Genomic DNA, 22,232 nt, shown 5'->3' on the forward strand with positions numbered 1-22,232 from the left:
ATTATATTTATGGGAGATACTGCTGATTGCTTCTTATTTACGTCACCTGAAAGTGAGAAGAAGCAAGGTATTTACGTGCCAGATATGCTGAACATTCATATGCCCCTTCATGCTTTGGCCACCATTCCAGAGGACATGCTTCCATGCTGATGCTGCTCATTTAAAAAAATTTATTAATTACATTTGTGACTGAACTCCTTGAGGGAGAATTATGTCTCCTGTTCTGTTTTACTTGCATTCTGCCCTATATTTAATGTTATAACAGTCTTGGATGATGGCACAGCACATGTTTGTTTTAAGAACACTTTCACAGCAGATTTGACAAAACGCAAAGAAAGTACCAATGTGAGATTTCTAAAGATAGCTACAGCACTCAACCCAAGGTTAAAGAATCTGAAGTGCCTTCCAAAATCTGAGAGGGATGAGGTGTGGAGCATGGTTTCAGATGTCTTAAAAGAGCAACACTCCGATGACAAAACTACAGAACCACCAAAAAAGAAAATCAACCTTCTGTTGATGGCATCTGACTCAGATGATGAAAATGAACGTGTGTTGGTATGCTCTGCTTTGGATTGTTATCGAGCAGAACCCATCATCAGCATGGACGGCACGAATAGTGGTTGAAGCATGAAGGGACATATGAATCTTTAGCGCATCTGGCACGTAAATATCTTGAGATGCCAGTTACAACAGTACCATGCGAACGCCTGTTCTCACTTTCAGGTGACATTGTAAACAAGATGTGGGCAGCGTTATCTCCTGCAAATTGTAACCAAACTTGTTTGTCTGAACGATTGGCTGAAGTAGGACTGAGTGGACTTTGTTTTATTTTTGAATACAGTTAGTTTTGGTACATAATTCTACATTTGTAAATTAAACTTTATAATGAAAGTATACAATACTTCAATTAGGTGAACTGAAATATACTATTTTGGTTTTTACAGTGCAAATATTTCTAATCAAAAATAAAGTGAGCGCTGTACACTGTGTTCTGTGTAATTGAAATCAATATATTTGAAAATGTAGAAAATATCTGAATATATTTAAAGGATATTCATCTATTGTTTAATAGTGCGCTTAATTTTTTTAATCGCTTGACAGCCCTAAAAAACCCCTTTTCTTACATGACCCCCTGCTAGGCTAGCCACATTCTTAAAAGGTTGCCTCTGTGTCTCTCCCCCTAGGTTGACTAGATGTCCTGATTTTATAGGGATAGTCCCAATTTTGGGGTCTTTTTCTTATATAGGCTCCTATTACACACACTCCTCCCCCCCCCCCCCCCCTGCCCCAATTTTTCACACGTGCTGTCGGGTCACCCTACCCCCCTCTCCCCCCCCCCCGTTCTTTTACTCCCCTTGTTGTGTCAAGTTTATATAAGCTTGTAAGTAACTTGGGCAAGGATGTCACTTGTTCTGTAATGTGAGGAGCAGCACAGCGCACTGATGGGCACCGTGAAATAATTAGCAACAAATAATGTCTTGACTAGCCAGACTGCCACTTTGCTGGATTACTTATTTACCCAGAGACTAGTAGAACATATGGCTAATTCTGTAGCCACAGAAATAACTGACAACCCTATAGAGATGAAACTGTCCCAATGGGCTTAAAATCAAATAGAGATGTCAAAAATTCAATTAAATCTCATGAGTCCATTGGTACAATAGGCTTAGAGAAATATGATCTCATTTATTAATAACCCTAAAACACTTGCAAAGTGATGCTTCAATTTTTTTAACCTGGAAAAGAATATTTCTGGTATTGTAAAACTTCTTTTTATAACTATCATCCATACAAAAATGACATGAATCTAGGTACTATAAATCTATTGGCCTCATGAGAAAATTTGACTGTCAGATATAAGTTGAATGATAAGCACCATATACAGATGAACATATCAGAGTTCTTAGGAACACCCACTTCATTTCACTTGATAGCTCTTAAATATATATGTACATTTAGCTACTCTAATGAGAACAGTAATAAAATTGATGTGTTGATACATTTTGCACTTACGGTCATTGATTTTTTTTTTTTATAGCGATATCAAAATAAGGCAAACTGGCACTATTTTGCTACCTAAGCAAATACTCACAGATCCTTTCAACATTTTCAAAGTAGTCCTGGAATCGTAGGATTGGAAGGGTCCTCCTTGCAGGCACCATGCTAGTCTTTACAGGCACAATGTACTAAATGGATTTACCACTTCCTTTTCATGAAGCAGGCTCCTCAAGCAGCTGATGACTGTTTTTTAAACCTATCTGAACAATGGAAATGTAACTCCCCATCCCTTATAAACAGTACCGTAGCTAGCGGGGTGCAGGGGAAGCAGCTGCTTCCCCTCAGCATATTTGCCAAAAGTGGCACCTTTCCAAAGGCGGCCGCCGGCTGGAGGAGCGGGGGGGGGGGGGGGGGGGGGGGGGGCATCCGGCCCGGCCCGGTAGCCAGGGCGGGAGAGGCGGGGGGCGCAGGCTGGGCTGGCAGCCGGGGTGGGGAGGGGCAGTCAGCGGTGTGGCTGGCGGAGTAGCCAGAGGGGCGTCTTTTTTATGTTTGCTCCCCCTCTTAAAAGCTGGCTACACCACTGCTTATAAACTAACTAGCAAAATGCTGAACTCTCAAGCTGCTGAGAGCCAAAGCACTGCAGCTGTTGGAATTTCAAGGTGAGATAACTAGTGGTTTTCAGTTTCATGAGGAGTTATGAGTTCATAGATTTGAAAATCAATGAAATCTGTGCAAGAGGCCACCCTCATTAGGTAACTGTGGCTTAATTAGCCTCCAGCGTACTGAGAACAATTCTGCTCCTCTGCAATTAGCAAACTGCCTCCTTCCTCCATGTACCAATGCTTCTGTGGGCTGTAAGCACTTAACACAGTCAACTGTAATTCACCTTTCTTTATCCTACTGCTATTAATGAAGCTGTGTGTCTATGCATAGACAATGTCCTCGTTCAAATAAGCAATAGTAAAAATGAAAAGTCTTCTAAAATGTGACTTAGTTAATAATGGAATGCACAATACCTATAGGAAAAGAGTTGTTCCCCCCCCTCCCAAAGAGATTACAGTTAAAATTAGTGTGGTCAGTACAAACGTAAAGCAGCAGGGACTGCAGCTAGTGAAAATCAGCGTAGCTCCATGACTGCAGTGGGGCTGTGCTGCAGTCAAGCCCCTTAGGATATGTCTATGCTGCAATGAAAATCCTGTAGCTGGTCAGGGCTAAGAGACTGTTGAATTGCAGTGTCGATGCTCAGGTTTCTAATTGCAGCATAGCCACACCCTTGGAGGCCTAAAATGAGTTTATTTTTCAATTAAGGTAACAGTGCTACTTTCACTAGTGGATTGACGTGCTAGGAATGCTTTTGTTTGCTGTTACAAAGAGGAAAGCCAGACACATTTATGCTCTAGCTGGGTTCGATCCTACTCCCATTCAAATCAATAGAAAACTCCCATAGACTTGACTGGTGTAAGATCAAGCCCTCAGTGGCCTTTCCCATTCCAATAGTGCCTGGCTAAACTGTGAACTATAAAAATAGCTGCGAGCTGACGGGCCAAGAGATGCCACCTGTCAGTTTGACAAGGTTCCATTTCTTGTGGGATTTTTTTTTTTTTCCAATTCTCAATTTACTTTTCAGGCGTAATCCCCTGGCCAGGAGCAGGGTTAGAATATTTCCTCTTTGTTTGGCTGGCAGGTGTGTCACAACGAAGGAGCCCCATTCAATGTATTTTAGTTCTGGTTACTTAAAAATTAAACTTTTATGTGCTTTGTGAATACTTAGTGGACACATGTATTTTCACAGTGGACAATGATGAATAAGTCTGACAATATCAAAGCACTTCCACCTCCATAAGTAACCACCGGCAGAGGGGTAGTACCTGGTGTCTGTGCAGTCAGCTTGCAGTGATGGTTGGAGGGAGAGCAGTGCTTGTCTTAAGGATCCTCTGAGAAAACATCTCTCTGCTGCCTCACGCAGATTTTATTGAACTGTACTTCAGTAAGGTACTGGCTGTAATTCTACGTCTACCTTTCAATTCCTTTACGCCGTAATAGAAAGCAGAATGTGCAGCGCATGCTCAAACACTGTTCAGCATGTGACATGATGCCTTTGTGGATTTTCAACATGAAAAAGATTTTGTGAGACATCCTATTGAATTGGTGTTTCTTTTCTCAATGAACAGTACAGTAACTGTTGTGGATTTCACACTTACCCTAATAACATGCTAGTTTTTATTTACAGTGAAGGATATGCCACTGATTTAGCAGAGCAGAAGCAAACACAGGTCAGTGCAGTTTGTGGCTGTATTCTTTGAGAAAGTATTTAAGCTTTCATTTAAAAGAAAATATTCCAGCCCTCCTCATTGCAGAAGAAAGCCTTCAAAGTGTGAGCAAAGTGCAAACTGAAGCTTATTGTCTCCCTGATTATGCAGGCAGCCTGAAACCAATCTCGGCGGTGTGAATTACCTTTACTTTAAACCTAGAGCCAACATTGTAAATGTCAACATAACTATTTCCTTTACGATAAATTTAGTAGAAACACAGGCTTCTCCCATAATCCCACACTGCTCTCCCAACCAAGAGCCCCATCTGTCCTCTACCCTGTTGCTAGGATTTCCAGCTTTTCCCCCCTCTACCTTCTGTGCTGGAGTTTCACAGTGGTGACAGAAAATTCTCTAGCTCATTGAAAATTACAATTAAATGAATGTAATATCACAATCAGTAACATACAGGCTACTCTGGGAATTATTCATTTTCACACTGAACTCATTAAGAACCTCAATTCCTTAATTGAACTGAAGCTCCAGTCTGATGCACTGGTGTGCCACACAGTCCAAGGGATTTCTTCAGAATGTAGGGAAAGCTTTTCACAGACTACACAGCCTTGATGCATACCCCTGCAGGCTGTGAAACAGGGAAGCAGAAAAATGCAAGCTACTTAAGGATGGACACGTGCAAACAGTATAGTAGAGAGATGAATAACACTTAAGTCGGATAGGCTGAACACATCTGTAAAGAGAGAGCACAGGTTGATTAAAATCTTAAAATCTACCCTAAACCAAACCATAAAGAATTATACTAAAAGACTCTTTTACACGTACAATGCATGGTAAAATGTTAACAGGAGCTATGCAGTATTATTTTTCATGGTGTTACACAATAAGGGCATTGAGACTGATGTGCTGCTATTTATTAATGAGGGCTTGAACTCTGACAGAATTATTCAGTAATATTCAAAAAGTGTTACCCAGGGTTTTCAGAACCCAGTGCTATTTGCTAAACCAGCCAAGAATATGTCATCTTTTCAGATTGCCATAGGCAGATTCAGATCTCTCTGTGAGAACAAGAAAATTGTACTTTGCCAACTTTGTTCCACTGTTAGCACTGTCATGTTATCTGGCTTAACTGGTCAAATCTATTAATAGCTACATGAATCACCTTACTACTGTTTGTATAGTAACTCTTCCTATTGTGTTTCCTCTATAGTCTTACCTAGCCTTCCTCCAGGACATAGCACATAAAGAGAGACACTGTCCTGGAGCCCAAAGAGGGGAGAAATAGGTTGAAATGAAGCAAATTAGCTCTCGCCTGCAAAGGAAATGCATTTGCATTTCCAACTAAAGGCGGTAACTTGTTCTGGAGGGCCAGTTTGTGTTCAAATCAGAGTATTTTTAAAATATGAATTATTCTATGGCAGGATAAAAAAGGAGCTTTTTAAAAGCAAATTCCATATCCATCCCCCTTTCCTCCCCTTCACCTCCCCCCACCCTGCAAAAACAAATAAACATACCACCGTATCAATTTCTGCAGGGCTCACCATTCGAGACACCTCATCAAAATCTTCAGGAGACATGGGTAAGAGGTTTTCTGTGGTCTGGAGTCTGGAAGGGTGGCTGACATGGGGAGAAGAGAAGGGACAAACCTTCAGTGTATTAACATTAATTCCAGTGACCAAGCAGCACCCATGATGTCAATTCATTTCCCATTTCAAACGCCTTTCACTTTACTTGATTTTTAGTAGCATGTGCACTTCACCATGGCATCTGGCTGCTTCTCATTCAGTTTAAAAGGCAAGAAGTAGGTAGGTGTCACTGAGATGGGTGACTCAGCAAAGTTATATCTAACTCATTTTGTGGTGATGTTAATTACACAGTCTGAACAAATGTGAGCTGTGGGGAAGATACCATCTTTCAGCAAGAGAATCCATTACATGGAGCTCCTGGGCCCCATGCATAGTACCATTGAAGTCTCGGGATGGGTGTGGACCCCTGTGCCCATGAATCCTATTTCCACTATATCTATACAGGGATAAAAAACTCAGGGCTGGTCTAGGTCAGCTGACTCAGGCTGCGAGGCTGAAAAATTGCTGTGTAGACCCTGCAAGACTGCAGGTTCCAGCCTGAGCCAAAGCATCTACACAGCTATTTTTAGCCCTGCAAACCAAAGTCAGCTGACCTAGGCCAGCCACAGCTGTGCCGTGGGTCTTTTATCCCTGTGTAGCCATACCCTGCAGCTCTCACTTGAGTAGACCACCAGCAGCAGGAGATTCCACAAGCGAGGGTGTTCTGCTTAGAAAGCCCAGCCAGTTCTTAACTGCATTGCTGAGACACAATGTTTCACTCTCTGCAATGTAAGAGTGGTTTTAATACAACTAAAAATCAGAAGTGTGTGGCTGGGAATACACACTGATCTACTACAATCAAGTCAGGATAGGTCATGTTAGTCCAAAGAAAACTGAGATAGCTAATTTTTATGAAAAATCAAGTATAGGAAACAGCTGTAAATTGCCCAAATATTTCTACATTTTGTACTTAAATATAATAGCTTTTTTTCAATTCTATTATGTGTAGTGTGGTGTCTTCCTACCCAGTGGGCTTAGCAAAGCAGGGGCAAGAGATCTAATAGCAAATCATGTACATCTTTAACACTCCTAAAATACACATTGTTTTTTGTAGTTTTCTTGGGGGAGGGATAGCTCAGTGGTTTGAGCATTGGCCAGCTAAACCCAGGCTTGTGAGTTCCATCCTTGAGGGGGCCACTTAGGGATCTGGGGCAAAATCAGTACTTGCTCCTGCTAGTGAAGCCAGAGGGCTGGACTTTGATGACCTTTCAAAGTCCCTTCCAGTTCTAGGAGATGGGATATCTCCATTAATTTAATTTAAAAAATACTATCCAATTTTTAGAAATCCAACTCTTCTGTACAAACTTACACTTCAGATACGGAGATTAATTCAGTCTTGATGTATCCATTCCCTTTGGGGCCATCTAAATCCATAGGCTCAGAGGCTAAAAATAAAACACACCTATGCTTAGCAAATGGTTACTTCGTGAAAAATCTTTTATATGAATTAAAGGAGCAGTGTCAAAAATTACATTTCTTCCTGAAAATGTTTTACCAGCTACTGTTACAAAAACTCAGGCTGTATTTCCAGTTGATTTCCATTGTGCATTAAAGAAGACTATGTCAAGTCAGTTCCCCCTGCTTGTGTGACTTTTCCCACACAGCAAGAGGGAGGGGAAAAACAAAGGAAAACATGGCCTTGATCCATGCAGGCAGCAGCTTCCACCCTGTGAAGTCAATGCAGCGCCACACAAGTGCCAGCGTCCAGCTACGTGGATCTAATTTCTAGTGGGGGCATAAGGTTGTAAAACCATAAAATATGGCAGGCAGACTCAGGAGCAATTGTATGGCCTGAAACTACTACGTACACATTTTTCAATCTGAATAGATTTCCCATTGACAGCCCCTGTACAACCACACTTTTTTCCCCACCTGTTGAACAGTTAATATACAACTGCTCACATTTTAGACTGGAAGAATTCAGCAGGTGTGGTTTAAAAACCACTGACTGTTCTGGTTCAACTACCATCATTTAATTGTATACCACAGATATCTGGTGTTCCAACATTTCAATGACAAATAAATACCTCAAAATACTTCTGCAAATGAAATGCTGATATCACTTACTCTCCTTGGGTCTGGAGTAGTATTTCCCAAAGGCATTATCTTTGGGAATATTTGGGTACAGATAGCTCAGTGGATTTTCAGGAATATTTTCGGCCGCCATCACTTTGTAGTTGCGAATGATATCAGGGAAAGTAACAGCTGAGAGCTCCTTCTTGGTATAAGGTTCTACCGAATGGAACTGAGGTTCTAGTGAATAAAGAAGAATGTGAATCCTAGAGATGATGCCAAAAGCATGGTTAAAAGGATACAGAAAAACACAGCTGAGCTTACATATTCAGAGAGGGTCAAGTGAAGGAAGAACATTACAGAATGAAATCTAATTTGCACTGTCACAATTCAGTTTTTATTTCCAAAGCAAGTACCGCTCCATGCAGAGGAAAGTATGACCTAACGTATGTGCAAACGGTTCTTTTCACCTGTTTTATTCAGAGTGACTGGGGTGACTTGTGTTCACCTCTGGAAATGGGCTGTAATCATATATTTAAATTAAACCATGCTGAAATTTACAAGACGGGCCCTTTTCAGCCTTTTCTGATAGAATTCAGATCACATCACCTGTACCTGATTTGACCCAAATAACATTGGCTGTTTTATTATGGAGGTGAGCGGGGCAGGGACCCCCTGCAGGCTGAAAGTTTGGATATGGGACAACACTGTGTCTTCCCCTCAGCCTTTGACTGGCAAAGGAAGGTGCGGGAAGGCTGCAGAGAAGGAGAAACAATGGGTGAGGCAGCGGCTTTCAGCAGCAGCAGTTTCTCCTAGGCTGTTTAGTAGCTGGGCTCGAGCAGCAGCTGCAGCCTCCTGCCAGCTAGGGGCGATCTGTCTCCTACAGAATAGGCAGGAAGATGCAAGGAGCCTCTCCTTTGCAATCAGTGCAATCCCTGCCCCGCCCAGGCCCCTCCCCAGCCAGCCTTGGTCTGAGCCCAGCAGGGAAGGAGCCAGCCAGGTAGGGAACTGAGCTGATTTGATTTGATTGCAGAGGAGTCCCAGCTGCCCATCCCCCAGTGTCTTCTCTCCCCCTCTCTGGAGACAGGTGCAGGGGAGCTGCTGGGAGCAGGTGAAGTGGGGGAGCAGGACTGGGGGGGTGTTGGCGTTACAGGGTCAAAGGAGGGATCTCTGTGCAGGGGGATGGGGGCAGTGCAGCAGCATCTTGGGGATGGGGAATCTTGAGCAGATGCAGGTGAGAGCTGGGAGCACCTTGGGGCGGAGGGGGGGTATGAAGGATATGCACTAGGATATCTTGGGATGGAGGTGATCTGTATGGGGGAAATGATACTAGGGGGACCTTGGGGATTTGTCCTCCACAACTTTATAGGCCAAACTGATTCCCCTGGAAATGCCCCTGTCCCCACTGAAGTAATCGAAGCAGCCTACCAGATTGTTGATGGAATATTGTACTTGTGGTGGTACTTTGGCACTTATCAGATGGGATTGTTAATTTCATGTTATTGCCAGTCTGTGTAAGAGAGACAGAGGGCTCAAAGGATTTTTAACTTTGGTTTTAAAATGTAGGTATAAACCCAAGTTATTCTCTGTATTTACTTACCATTTTGGGATCCCTCTACCCAGGTAAAAGTGATGGCTCCTTCTCGGCTACTTTCACTAAATCTCAGTAAAAAAGTCCCTGGCCTTTGGTCCTTTAACAAAGCACGTTCTCTCTCCTTACTGATAAAACCCATGATACAGCTGTAATATTAAAAGAAAAAATGTACAGTTTACTTCTAAGTACATCCAAAGCCTATTATTGGGCTACCTCATGTAACTAAAAGCAAAATTTTCCAATTGGTTTATAACATCCTATGCGGCTATAACACCACCATCAATGCACAAATTAAAATGCACTCTCTCGCTCCTGGGTGCAGTAGTCCTTGAGCAGCAGCTAAGCAGAGAGTGGTTATTCAGCCTTTTCTCTCTGCTATGTGTAACGTGCTATAAAATGTTGTTGTTGCAACACTTTTTAAAATCAGAAATTGGTTTCAGTTATCCAAAACAACCAGCGTCTTGGTTCAATGAGTAAAATTACTCAACTTACTCACGTGTGTTTGCAAGACCAGGGCCTAGGTGGCATTTTAACTGAGAGAGAGCATTAAGTGGGTATTAACAAAAATTGTCACTGCGTTCCTTTTTGACGTGCTGTGTTTGCTTTAGTATCCCATGCTCCTGTCACAATCAAAGACAACTGTTTGGGTTTCTCAGTATTCTTTGGGTTTGTGCTCACTTCCCAGATAGCATATGTATCTCTGCTAGATCAGGTATTAACAGTCTAGTTTATTTCAACACCATTATTTCATTGTGTGTTAAACCACGTTCTCTTATGCTTGGCAACACTCTGATAGTAGCGCACATTAACTTTCTTACCCTCTTGGTACCATGGTTACCAGATGCAGGGTACTAAGATGCTTTGTCCCTCTGGAAAGGTTTATCTTTTGTCAGACAATGTTTCAGAGTGATCTGGGGTGATTTTGTGGTCTTGAAGGAAAGAAGCTCTAAGGAGAGCATATGGGGCTGTGTCTAATCTGCTTGCGATGCCTAAATTTACCTGTGCAGGGCAGAGTGGGCCAGTGGGGTATCCTAGAGTAACATCTATTTTATGGACATGATGGTGAAGACCTTAAAAGATGATGATGTCTGAACATCGAGATGACACAGGGAGGGTCTCAAACAAGGACATGAAGGAAGAGACTGCTCTCAAGACAATGACCTCTATCTATTAGCAATATCTGTGTTTTCATGGTTGGGGATGAGGTAGCTCTGACACAGTCACTTAGCAATATTGTCCAGGTTTTCTCTAGTAGATCATAGTTTGAGGGAGAGGCAGGAGTTTTGCTTTAAAATAATGTTTAAACTCAATTTTATTTATCTAGGAGTTCAAAAGTCCTCTGAACTATTGCTCTTTCCTTATGCAAACACTCATTTATGTAATTAAACCACCATTACTCTAGGTAAATGTGTATCTTGGCAAACATTAGGAAATCACCATCTACCCAAAAGAGAACAGTAGAAATCTACAAGGTAAATTATATACATTTAGAGATTTTTTTTTTTTTTTTTTTAAAAGAAGAACACTTCAGATATTGTAGGTAACAGTTACAAAGGATCCCTTGAGGACTATATATCCCAATCCTTTTTATGTTAATCTTCAGCTTCATATATGAAAAAGGCAATGTGGGGGCAATTATGATCCCTATTAGACCAATGCTGATGCCATGTATATGCAACAAGCATTCATACTGTACAAAAAAGAGTCAGAATGGTTGGCAGTCCATCTGATTCAGGGCCTCTTGCGGTTCCAGTGGGTTATTAGCCCCTCTTAATTAACTTTCAGCTATTTGGCTTTTCGAAAAAGAACAAACAATAAATGTTTTAAAGCCTGTAGCTGACGTAACAAACCTATTTTATCTTTGTTCCTATTGATCATTTTATTGTGTTGCCTGCCTGCAAATCCTCTAGGTTTAGTCGAAAAGAAAGGTTTGTTTGTACCTTTTATTTCTGTCTCTGCTCTTCTGCCAACAGAGTACTGTTTACAACAAGGAGGAAATCTGTTGTTTACAACTCTGTATATCTGTAAGATGTTCTTCTTGTAGATGGTATTAATGTTATAACTATACAGAGAGAGCGCCCTGGATACCAGTGGTGAAATCCTGGTTCCACTGAAGTCAGTGGCAAAATTCCCATTAACTTTAATAGAGCCAAGATTTCACCCTATGAATTAAAAACAAACAAATAAGCAAAAACCTCTTATGGGTGTGAGCGTTAAGTCTTCTGGCTGCATCTTCAAAAATGCTCAGCAGCCAGTTACTCCCACTGTTAAGTCTAATGGGAATTTGACACTTATGAAAATCTGGACCCCTCAATGGGTGCTAATCAGTTTGCAAAGATTAGGGCCAAGATTTTCAAAGAGGAGCAGAGATTATAGATAGAAAAAGAGGAGTTTATGTAGGGTGGAGGTGACAAGTTTTTTGGGGGCATCTGAATGGGAAGCTTTGAGGGCAGAAGTCAGTGGAGAGAGATCTGTGGTAGCTAAGCAGAAAATCAGGGTGAGAACACAGCACACTTTAGTATAGTAACTTCCCCGTTAACTCAGTAATATCTGTGGGCCAAATTCAGCAAGGCACTTAAGCATTTGCCTAATCTGAAGCACATGAGAACTTCTATTATTCACACGCATAAGCACCTTGTTCAATCAAAGGCTATATTCATAATTGTCCTGGTCTATGTTTGTTAGTCCTGGATATGAGTATTATCTTGCCAGTATAAACACCCTAAAACTGTCATTAAAATAGTAAGAAAGTTTGTCACTGCTTTCATTAGTTCTTGATTGCCAATCTTAATACATAGTGAAGGTTCATTCGCAGGATCAGAAGCCCCTTTCATCATATATGAGCTGTCAACAGGGTTGTAAAATAAGGTCAAATCTGAACTGACAACTAAAAAGCAGGATTAAAACCTCATTTTTAGCCTATTTCTGGCAGCAGTCATAGCCCATTATTAAAGGGTTTCAGTGTTGCTGATGTCACATAGTCCCAAGGTTTCTAAACATTATTAAAGGAGCTGAATTTTCAATCTGGAAAAGAGCTTTACTATTAACATTTTAATTCTTTAACATTTGATCAGAAAAAAGTAGTTGCTGTAGCTGGACTCCATCACTGGTATCAAGGATTCAGTCAATCCAGCTGTTGCCAACAGGAGGCTCACAAATGCACTTTTTAAAACAAGAGTGAACGTTGTACAAGATTCCCCCACAGCACCTCAGTCTTCACCTGCTAAACTCCTGTTCTTATGAGCAAACTCCGTTCTGCCTTGGGATGTGGTGAAAGCTCTCTGCACTGTAGGTTGAGAGCTGGTGGCTCATCTCACTTAATCTGAACTTTGACCTTTGGCATTAAAAGGAAGGGCAATGGGTTTATTCACTAAACTCATGGTCTTTTTACCACTGCTTCAGCTAACATGCAGAGGATCTGTCTGGTTCCTTCCAACAAAGACCCAGAACAAACCTCATTTGCCCTATTAGCACTCCTATTTTATTTCCTATCACAACTGTCATTTTAACAGAGCTAAAGGCTTGAATCATCAGCCATTCATCTTCATTAGCAACATACAAGAGTCTTACCCATCATTCCAGAGACACAAGAGGTGTTTTTTAATGAGTTCAAGGATGCCCTCAATCCACAGCCAGAAGGGAAAATTTTTATCATTTATATTTTCCTGAAATTACAGTACATGGGGAGGAAGACAAATGTTACAAAAAGAAATCAGACTACAATGGACTCACTTATAACAATGTCCTGAAAAAGCTGCAGTGTCTCTCCTTCCTCTTTTCTTCACCCCTGTTTTTCTTAACATTTTCCCTCTTTCTTTGTTCCTTTTTGTTGTTGGTTTTTATTTCATTTATTTATTTTTTTGCTGTTTCCTCTCTTCCCTCCTCTCTAATAGCTCCAGTTCCTCCACTCCCTAAGAGGAAAGATGCTGTGTTGGGATGAGGTGCATTCATTGGTACCATCCTAAGCTGGTCTGTGTGGCACAGGGAAGAGAAGCTTGGGCTGGCAAGGGGGTACCTGGGCCTGCAGGACCTTATATGTGACCTGCTGCCACCACAGGCACGTATATTAGGGTATGTCTTAGTTGCAGAGTTAACTTGTGCAACCCAGCTCCTGTCCACTGGAGAACTACCCTTTTTTGTTTAAGAGCAATGAAGCTCCTTCACTTGATTAACGGGTGAAATAAAAGTGCAGGAATAAAAGCCAGGAACAGCAGATTGTTGTATCTATGGATTTATGTATTTTAATATAATAGAACAAAGTGCTCTACGTGACTTCTATAGAAACTAAGATTCAGTCCCTGAAAAGATGCACACAACTCAGCAGTCTAATCTCACCCCCATATAACTTACATGAACCAACCATAACTGAATCAAAATATTCACACACACCCCTTGCCTTCCCAAAAGCCTAGTGAAAAAAGTATAAAGAAGTATTTAGTACAATACTCTACTCAAGTTGAAAAACTCCATGCAAGAGAATCCTCAAACAAGAGGAGTCGAAGCATTGTCTTCATGATCTAACTTGTTAAATAGACAGTTCCTACCTTGCAGAATCTTGTCCAAGGAATAAGGCCATCAAGAGAGCCTCCACCTGTTGGACCTAAACAACAAACCAATAGACTGGTTTCAGACATGTTTCTTTGAAATATCATTTAGGCTCAAGACTTAATGAAGGTGAAACCAATCTGTATTTACATAATAAATTCTAAGCATTTGTTTAGTTTCAGTTAGGGGTGTAAAAAAGAAGGAAGAGAAGCTGTTGATTTAACTGTTCAAATAGCTGGTGCAGAGCTAGCAATGCGGTTTTGCAGAGTAGCCCCTCTAGAAAGTGTTCTGGAGAAGGAGAATGTATGTGAATGACAAATCTATGTTCTCACAGGCACCAGTAAGAACAATCGAGAGCTCTGCTACAGATTTTATATTAACAATAAAATAGGGTAGGAACTAATCCAACTACAAAGAGAGAATCTAAAACTGTCCTTACGTACTAAGACATTTTCATCTTCAAAATAATTTTAGAAATGTGGTCCAATCATTCTCCACTTATTGGCAGAAGCCACCACACTGAAATTAGGACTATCCACGTGAGTTGAGAGAGAGATTTGGCCTATTAACTCATCAATCATTGCAACATCCTGTGAGATCAAGTATTATTCCCATTTCAGTTTTAGTGACTTGCCAAAGGTCACACAGAAAGCTTGTATCATAGCGAGGAATAAGCCTCCGATCCCGACTTCCAAGCCTACCCTTAACCATGGAATCATTTTCTTTCCCTTTCGAATCCTGTAGCATATGTGCGTGTTTTGATTTAAATAATGTCTGTGGTTTTTCCATTAAAGGAAACTGTAGCCCAGTTGCCTCTGCTACATCAATGGCAACATGCTCAAAATCCCCCTAAGCACACAACATCACTAGGGAAGTAGTGTATATTTGTAGCTACACTCAGAGGACAAATATTCGGTTACTTATTACTATTAAGTATTCCCACTACATTCACAATTGGATTTTCAGCTATGAGGCGTGGGACCTGCAGAATCTCAGGGGAAACTAGACATACTGGCTTGTCAGCTGCAAGCCTTTCCAACTCTGACTCCATCCAGTATCCTACTCCTACTCTCAATATTAATCAATCAGACTACAAGTTTCAGGTACAAGGGAGAAATCTTCCCCGGCCCCGTGTCCATCTAGAATGAGTCTCAGTTCCCAGTACCATCCATAGTATCACAGCACAGACTATGCATGCCCTCACATCTGGAAGAATGGATACAGGCTTTATCAGATCGTTGAACTCCACGGACCAGTGAACTACATACAGCACAGAAGGAAGTCTTGAATTTATTACAGCTAATAAGGATTCTCCCATCAATCTTTCCAGTGCTAAGATTAGGTTTTATAACTCAAATGTAATATAATAAGATGGAGGATACCTATTTACAAACTTAAGTGGAGGTTATCACCGTTTGGGAATTTCCCAAGTTGTAAAATACTAAACAAACAGATGTCAGTGATCAATATCGCTCTAACAGCAGGAAACCTTTATTTTTTTTATGATGAATATATTCTGCCTTTGTTAAATATTACAGAATTTTAAAACACAGAGAAGTGATCTAAACTAACCATGGTAAATTGTTAACCTTTTAAAGATTTGATATTTTGAGAACTTACTAGAGCTAGAAAAAATGCTTTATAAAACACTGGACAGCAGGGATTTCCAATCTAGATTTTTTTTTAAATATAAATATAATATTTTTATAAAATTTAAGACTAATGGGAATGCTTCTGGGAATTAGTAACAAAAGTTTTGTGTTTTTTAATTAAATGTATCCTTCCAGACTCTCTTATCCAAACACTACAGAATTGAATTAGTCAGGGTCTTGGAGAACCAGAAAGAAAACCGACACCTTTTCATTGTTCAAGTGGGAATACTCAAAAATTGAACAATGAATTAGTTTAGCTAAGGATGGGGGGGGGGGAGGGCAGGAGACTTTTAACTTGATACATTCCTTTAAAGTAGTCACAGGTCTCTTGGTCTTGCCCTGCCTTTTATGCACTGCGTCAAGACTGTATATAGCAGGTCCTGGTCTATGGGCAAGTGTAACATGAAAACCTGAGACAAAAATTACAGTTACTGGACTAAATGACCCATTTCTTGAAGGAATATTTCAATGCCTTCTCGGAAGCAGATTTGGTCCCAATCCTGTAAACCCTTGCTCAGAAGGTGTGTGTGTGTATGAGAGAGAGAGAGATCTGTAGGACCTAATCCTTAGAGTATACAAACTATCTAGCATGTAGAGAAGTGGAAAATGGCTTCAACACTGTAAGTGTATGACCACAATACAACCTCTATCTGCATTACAGAACACTGAATATTAATAGTTTAAAACTGGGCTACAGAGTATAGCTATAAAAATACCATTACAAAATAAAGTGTAAAATAAGTTTCTCTAAACAAAGTAACAATGGAGGATAATTGCAACTAAAAACATAACAGTCCAACATGGTAGTAAGTACAGCTGGTCAAAAAAATTTCAAAATTTGACTTAGAAAAAGGCCGGGGGAGACAAGCTTTTCATGTTTTTTCTATGGAAAAGTTCATTCCATTTTTATCTAGCAATAAGTCATTTTTCTCTAGCAGTCCATCTACTTACTTAATATAACCAAGAGGAAGGAACATAATAAAAGGGTTTGTAGATATAGAAAAATTTGTTATAGAATCATACCAAGAAGTTTCTCCCCCAGCATGCTCAACTGATCTGCATGAAGTCCCCTTTTAGTTACGGAAGAGAACTGCCAACTCAGCACTTCAGAAAGCTGAGACCATCTTGCACAAGGTGGGTTCAGAAAGAAAGACAAGTTCTAGAGAGAAAACACCATGTCCACAATCTTAAACACACATGAAACTTAGCATGAGCACAAGTGTATGGTTAAAGTAACACTTGAGTTTGGATAAGATATGGTGAAGTTTGACGATAAATGAGGACTTCTACATAGACGGAAGGTCCAGCTAACCATGGAGAAGCAGTTAACAATACTGAGAGACTCTTGTTCTCCGAGAAAAAAGAAAGCTATGGCACTTCTCTTTGGGTTTAATCTTACCCAATAAACCATTCCATGTTACTGAAGAGGAGTGGATTTAATTACTGAATATACACAGTACACTGGGAGAAGCCAAAAAAAATCTGAAAACAGGTGTATAAAACATAATGAATATTACAAAACAGTTTGCTTGGTTTAAAAAAAGCACACACAAGAAACATAAACCCCAGCCAAACAAAAACAACAACAAAACAATCCTAGATCTCATAAGAACTGAACTTCAGAATAAAGATGAAAGAATGAATTAGGCTAGGTTTACACTACCCACCTGAATCGGCGGGTAGAAATCGACCTCTCGGGGATCAATTTATCGCGTCCTGTTGGGACGCGACAATCGATCCCCTAATCGACGCTCTTACTCCAACAGCGGAGGTGGGAGTAAGCGCCGTCGACAGGAAGCCGCGGAGGTCGATTTTGCCACGGTCCTCACAGCGGGGTAAGTCGGCTGCGATATGTCGAATTCAGCTACGCTATTCACGTAGCTGAATTTGCGGATCTTAAATCGACTCCCCCCTGTAGTGTAGATGTAGCCTTAGACGCTCCCCGGGTTATGCAAGACCCAATTTACACAAATCCGCACTCACGGAAAAAGCTCCGTAAGTGTTTTGGTTTTTTGTGCATAGTTGTCAGGTATGCGTTCCCAACTTACGCACAATTTGACTTACGGGGAGCATCTGTATGTCCAATATTATGAATTAACATGGAAAGACAACCCACATCTCCCTTGTAAATTACACAATAGTTTCAGGATACTGACTTACACTTTTAACATCCTATCTATCTTTCATGCCAACAACACTTAGAAGTAATTATTCTGTAAATACCTTCGGTTCAGTAGTCAACATGTTGTACCACAAAATGGAAGCCCATCCACTTGGAAGCTGGCTCACATTTGAGATCACAACAATGGGAAGGGATGTGGTCTATAAAGGAGAGAGATTTTTGGAATTATTTGTGATACAGTTATTCTACTGTGTATACTTTTTTACACTGAAATTGATTTAAGTATATATACTATAATCTTTCATATACAATATATATATTATCAGTTTGTGATGAAGTGGGCTATGTCTGTACAACTAATTAATTCTGATCAATATTGTGAAGTGGTTTTATGAAAAACTGCTGCATTGCCAGTGTCTATATGCATGTGGATCCACTATTGCTGACAGGGCCTGTAGCAGGTACACACCAGACAGGGGCAATGTAACATACTTAAGGTTAACAATGGCATTTAGACCTCATAAAGGTCATGCTAAAAAAGCAGCGGCATCCTTGGAAATTCTGTCATAAATAGGAAAAACACAAAATGTCAAAGACTCACTAGTGAAGGAATGTAGTAAGAGCTGGTAGAGACTGCTATAATTACGTTTACAAAACCGTTTCTATCGTTCCCTATTTTCACATGATTATAACTTACCAAACCTTTTAGAATCATAGAATCAATTTGGATTGATGTCTTTTATGTTTGCATATGGAGGGGATGGAGAGTTGAGTTTTTTGGGACTGGGGAAGTATGTTGTGGGTGAATATCCCTTCAACCAAAGAGTCAGTTTTACATCTCATTCAAAAGTTGGCACCTCCAGCAGCACTTCTAATGCTCGCCTTGGGCACTGGTTCAGTTCTGACGGGAAGGGTGCTACCTAAAGAACTGCAGGTAGCATTTCTGCAACACAGAGTGTTCTTTGTGAGGTTTTACAAACTAGACTCAGCCTTACTTAGGTACTGAGATTTGAAAGAATCAAAATACAAAGGCCCTATCACTATATGCGGTGACACTGCTAAGTATCCTCAATGTATTTGAAAACAACAATGGAGGCGGAAAAAATGCTGAAAATTCTAATACAGTAGAACCTTAATTTTATGAATACCACTCTTACAAACTATTTTTTCCCAAGAGGACAATAAAAATCACAACAAAAGTGATGTTGATGAAGAACAAGCACGTCTTCAGTGCATTGAAAATTCCTTTGCACAGGCTTGAAGTCAAGAAAGCGACACAATGCACCATGCTGCATCTTATGCACCATAGCTACTGTAATTCTGAAACATTCCTAAAAATTGAACTCAGGTCCCAATTATTTCATAAAATAGGGGTTTCTACTGTACTTAAATAACTTAGAACCTCTGAATAAAATTACTCAGAATTAATTCCACCCCTATCTAATCTATATAGTAACCTTACCTCTAGATCTACTACCAGCCCAGGCTGGCACAGCTGAGTTTCAAAGCTGAGGGAATGAAGTTCTTCTGTTACAATGAGAGGACCCTTTAAAAAACAATCATAGGGAATTAAACGATTAAGCTCAAATTCTTAAAACATCGTAAATAAGACATTTTAGGCTGTTAGGATTGATATGTTATGTTAAATATTGTATGGGAACCAATTTGGGAAGGTACCTTCTGTCACGAAGTGGGGGGACGTCAGGGCCCTGCACCCCTTTTCCTGGGATTCACCATGACTCTCAGCCAGCCAGTAAAACGAGAGGTTTATTGGACAGGAGGAACGCAGTCTAAAACAGGGCTTGTAGGTACAGCCAGGACCCCTCAGTCAAGTCCTTCTGGGGGGCAGGGAGCTTAGACCCCAGCCTTGGGATTCCCTGCGTTCCACCACCCAGCACAAAACTGAAACTAAAAACTCCTCCAGCAGCTCTCTTCCCCCCTCCCCCCAGCTCCTCCTCTCCTTTGTCCAGTCTTCCGGCCAGAAGGTGTCACATCTCCCAACCCCCCTCCTGGCTCAGGCTACAGCTCAGGGATCTTCCTTCAAGGGAAGTCCCCCATCCCTAGGGTTACCATATTTAACCAATTAAAAAAGAAGACCCCCCCCCCCACAGGCCCTGGCCCCGCCCATTTCCCACCCCAACCCCGCCCTAACTCCGCTCCCTCCCACTCCCAGCCGCGCGGAAAGGCTGCCCGAGCGCTACCGGCTTCACGGTTTGCCGTGCGCAGCTGGAGCCCGGGAGGGGAAGCGCCCAGCCGGGGGCACAGGGTCTGGAGGCTGCCCAGCAAACCGTGAAGCCGGTAGCACTTGGGCTTCGGGCAGCCCCTATGCCTCCGGACCCTGCACCCCTGGCCTGGCACTTCCCCTCCCAGGCTCCAGCGGCGCAGGGTCCAGAGGCATGGGGGCTGCCCAAAGCCCGTAGCGCTCGGCTCTTAAACAGAGCCGAAGAGCCGGGGACTACCGGCTTTGGGCAGCCCCCGTGCCTCCGGACCCTGCACCGCCAGAGCCCGGGAGGGGAAGTGCCCAGCCGGCAGCTGGGGTCCGGAGGCAAGGGGGCTGCCTGAAGCCCATAGCGCTCAGGCAGCTCGGCTCTTAAACAGAGCCGAAGAGTCAGGGGAGGAGCAGAGCCGGCATTTTCCCGGACATGTTCGGCTTTTTGGCAATTCCCCTCGGACGGGGGTTTGATTGCCGAAAAGCCGGACATGTCCGGGAAAAACCGGACGTATGGTTACCCTACCCATCCCCAATGTAACTCCCCTGCAACATTCCCAGGTCAAATCCACCCCGCTCCCTGCTCCATCACACCTTCTATTTCCCCAGCAGTGGATAAGCTATGAAGTTACTGTCCGTCCAAATAATGACATTTAGTATTCACTGGTTAATGTAAAAGCAAGCCCCTATAAGCCATTTTTCAAATATTCAAATTAAGTGCTTCTAGGGATTAGAACAAGTGTCATTAGGCAGGGAAGGGAGCAGTTACTGTGACCATCTTTGATGGTCTCCTGGCTTAGAAAGAATGAGTCCCTAGAGAGCACATGGACATTTCAGCAGGAACTTTCTGAGTCCCCTCCATGTCTGCTACTGTGCAATCCCAGGGAATTCTGCCATTGGCAAAAATTCTTGTTAGAGCCATGCTGCCATAGGGAGGAAGGCACAAAGGAAAAGCACCGAGCTGGGATCTTCCGTATAGTACAGCGTCTATGTCTGTGATTCCAAGGCTTTCCCTGAGATGGTAAGTTCATACTCTGCTCTGCCCATTTTCTTCTTGAGGACTTTTCCATGGGATTGGGCAGTTTGGCCCACTATCAGGCATTTAATAGTTCTTAATATTATAAAAATAACTGGACCAAAAGAGGGGAGGAAAAAGTCAGTGCTTCTTACCTCATTAGTTCTGCTTCCTGTATTTTTTTGTTCCTTTAATTGCTGCAAACAAAAAGAACAACCCAAAATAAATGACAGTCCTGACTGAAAAAGTGACTGTTACTCACATCTTTTATTTGTATTTACATAAATAAAGTAGCGTTTGCACAGTCCCTTCTGCATAACTGACCATGAATCTGCTGCATTAGTCTCTGATCCTCTTTAGTTCCCAAATGTGGGAACCAGGGGATTTGACTGTAGATACAGTGGATAACTACTGTCCCTTTATAAAAGCATTCTGCTGTGAAAACAGATATTGCAAGCTGAATTAATATCTTTTTATCATGCTGCAATGATTGTGTAGAAAAGGCCTTTCTTAAAGGCACAGCAACAATTATTGATGAGGGTGAGACAGACTAAATAATGGATTATTCTCAATGAGCATCCACCCTAAATCTGTCCAGGAAAATATCAGCAGACTCTACCATTGTTAGTGCCCTCTATATAGGTCTAGGCCAGGGGTGGGCAAACTTTTTGGCTTGAAAGCCGCATCGGGTTTCAGAAATTTGTATGGAGGGCCAGTTAGGAGAGGGGGTCATGGCCCGGCCCCAACCTCCTATCTGCCCTCCTCCCGGGACTCCTGCCCCATCCATACACACCCACTCTCTGTCCCCTGACCGCCCCCAGACCCTTGCCGCCCCCCATTGTTATACCAATAAAAACAAGCAGGATCTTATTAAAGGGACAAGATAAAGATGCCACATTTATTATGATAACAATTTGATTTATGACCAATAACTAATATTTTAATCCTTATACACACACATTATACCTAATACCTATACACACACACACATCCATCAGATGTTCTGCAGCTGCTGCATAGTTACCAGTCCTGCTTGAGTTTGCAGCTTGGGTTTGTAGCTTGTGGCGGTTAACTGGCCAGGAAAGCCGGGCACAAGGATGAGCTGGGTCTCTGTTGGGCATGCACCGATACCCTTCCATGTTGACAGCAGAATGTTACCCTCCTCCAAAGTTTTCCATCTCACCCATCCTTTTTG

General features: G+C 41.8%; 1 protein-coding gene across 2 annotated transcripts in view; it reads right to left on the bottom strand.

Moving 5' to 3' along the window:
- Window positions 1–3,589: 3,589 nt before the first annotated feature.
- Window positions 3,590–22,232, bottom strand: part of STAT1 (signal transducer and activator of transcription 1) — a 44,699-nt gene continuing 26,056 nt past the window's right edge. Inside the window, exons 14-24 of one of the 2 annotated variants that reach the window (XM_034785097.1) lie at window positions 21,193–21,234; window positions 19,276–19,359; window positions 17,915–18,013; window positions 16,715–16,850; window positions 14,039–14,094; window positions 13,065–13,159; window positions 9,501–9,640; window positions 7,955–8,140; window positions 7,197–7,272; window positions 5,777–5,879; window positions 3,590–4,995 (exon numbers count right to left, since the gene is read on the bottom strand). In XM_034785097.1, the coding sequence (XP_034640988.1) occupies window positions 4,972–4,995; window positions 5,777–5,879; window positions 7,197–7,272; window positions 7,955–8,140; window positions 9,501–9,640; window positions 13,065–13,159; window positions 14,039–14,094; window positions 16,715–16,850; window positions 17,915–18,013; window positions 19,276–19,359; window positions 21,193–21,234 (1,041 nt within the window). In that variant the 3' untranslated portion in view covers window positions 3,590–4,971. The remainder of the gene's footprint in view (window positions 4,996–5,776; window positions 5,880–7,196; window positions 7,273–7,954; window positions 8,141–9,500; window positions 9,641–13,064; window positions 13,160–14,038; window positions 14,095–16,714; window positions 16,851–17,914; window positions 18,014–19,275; window positions 19,360–21,192; window positions 21,235–22,232) is intronic. The other variant, XM_034785098.1, reaches the window with a different exon arrangement.

This window comes from Trachemys scripta, chromosome 11, assembly GCF_013100865.1.
Source record: "Trachemys scripta elegans isolate TJP31775 chromosome 11, CAS_Tse_1.0, whole genome shotgun sequence".
Classification (NCBI taxonomy): Eukaryota; Metazoa; Chordata; order Testudines; family Emydidae; genus Trachemys; species Trachemys scripta.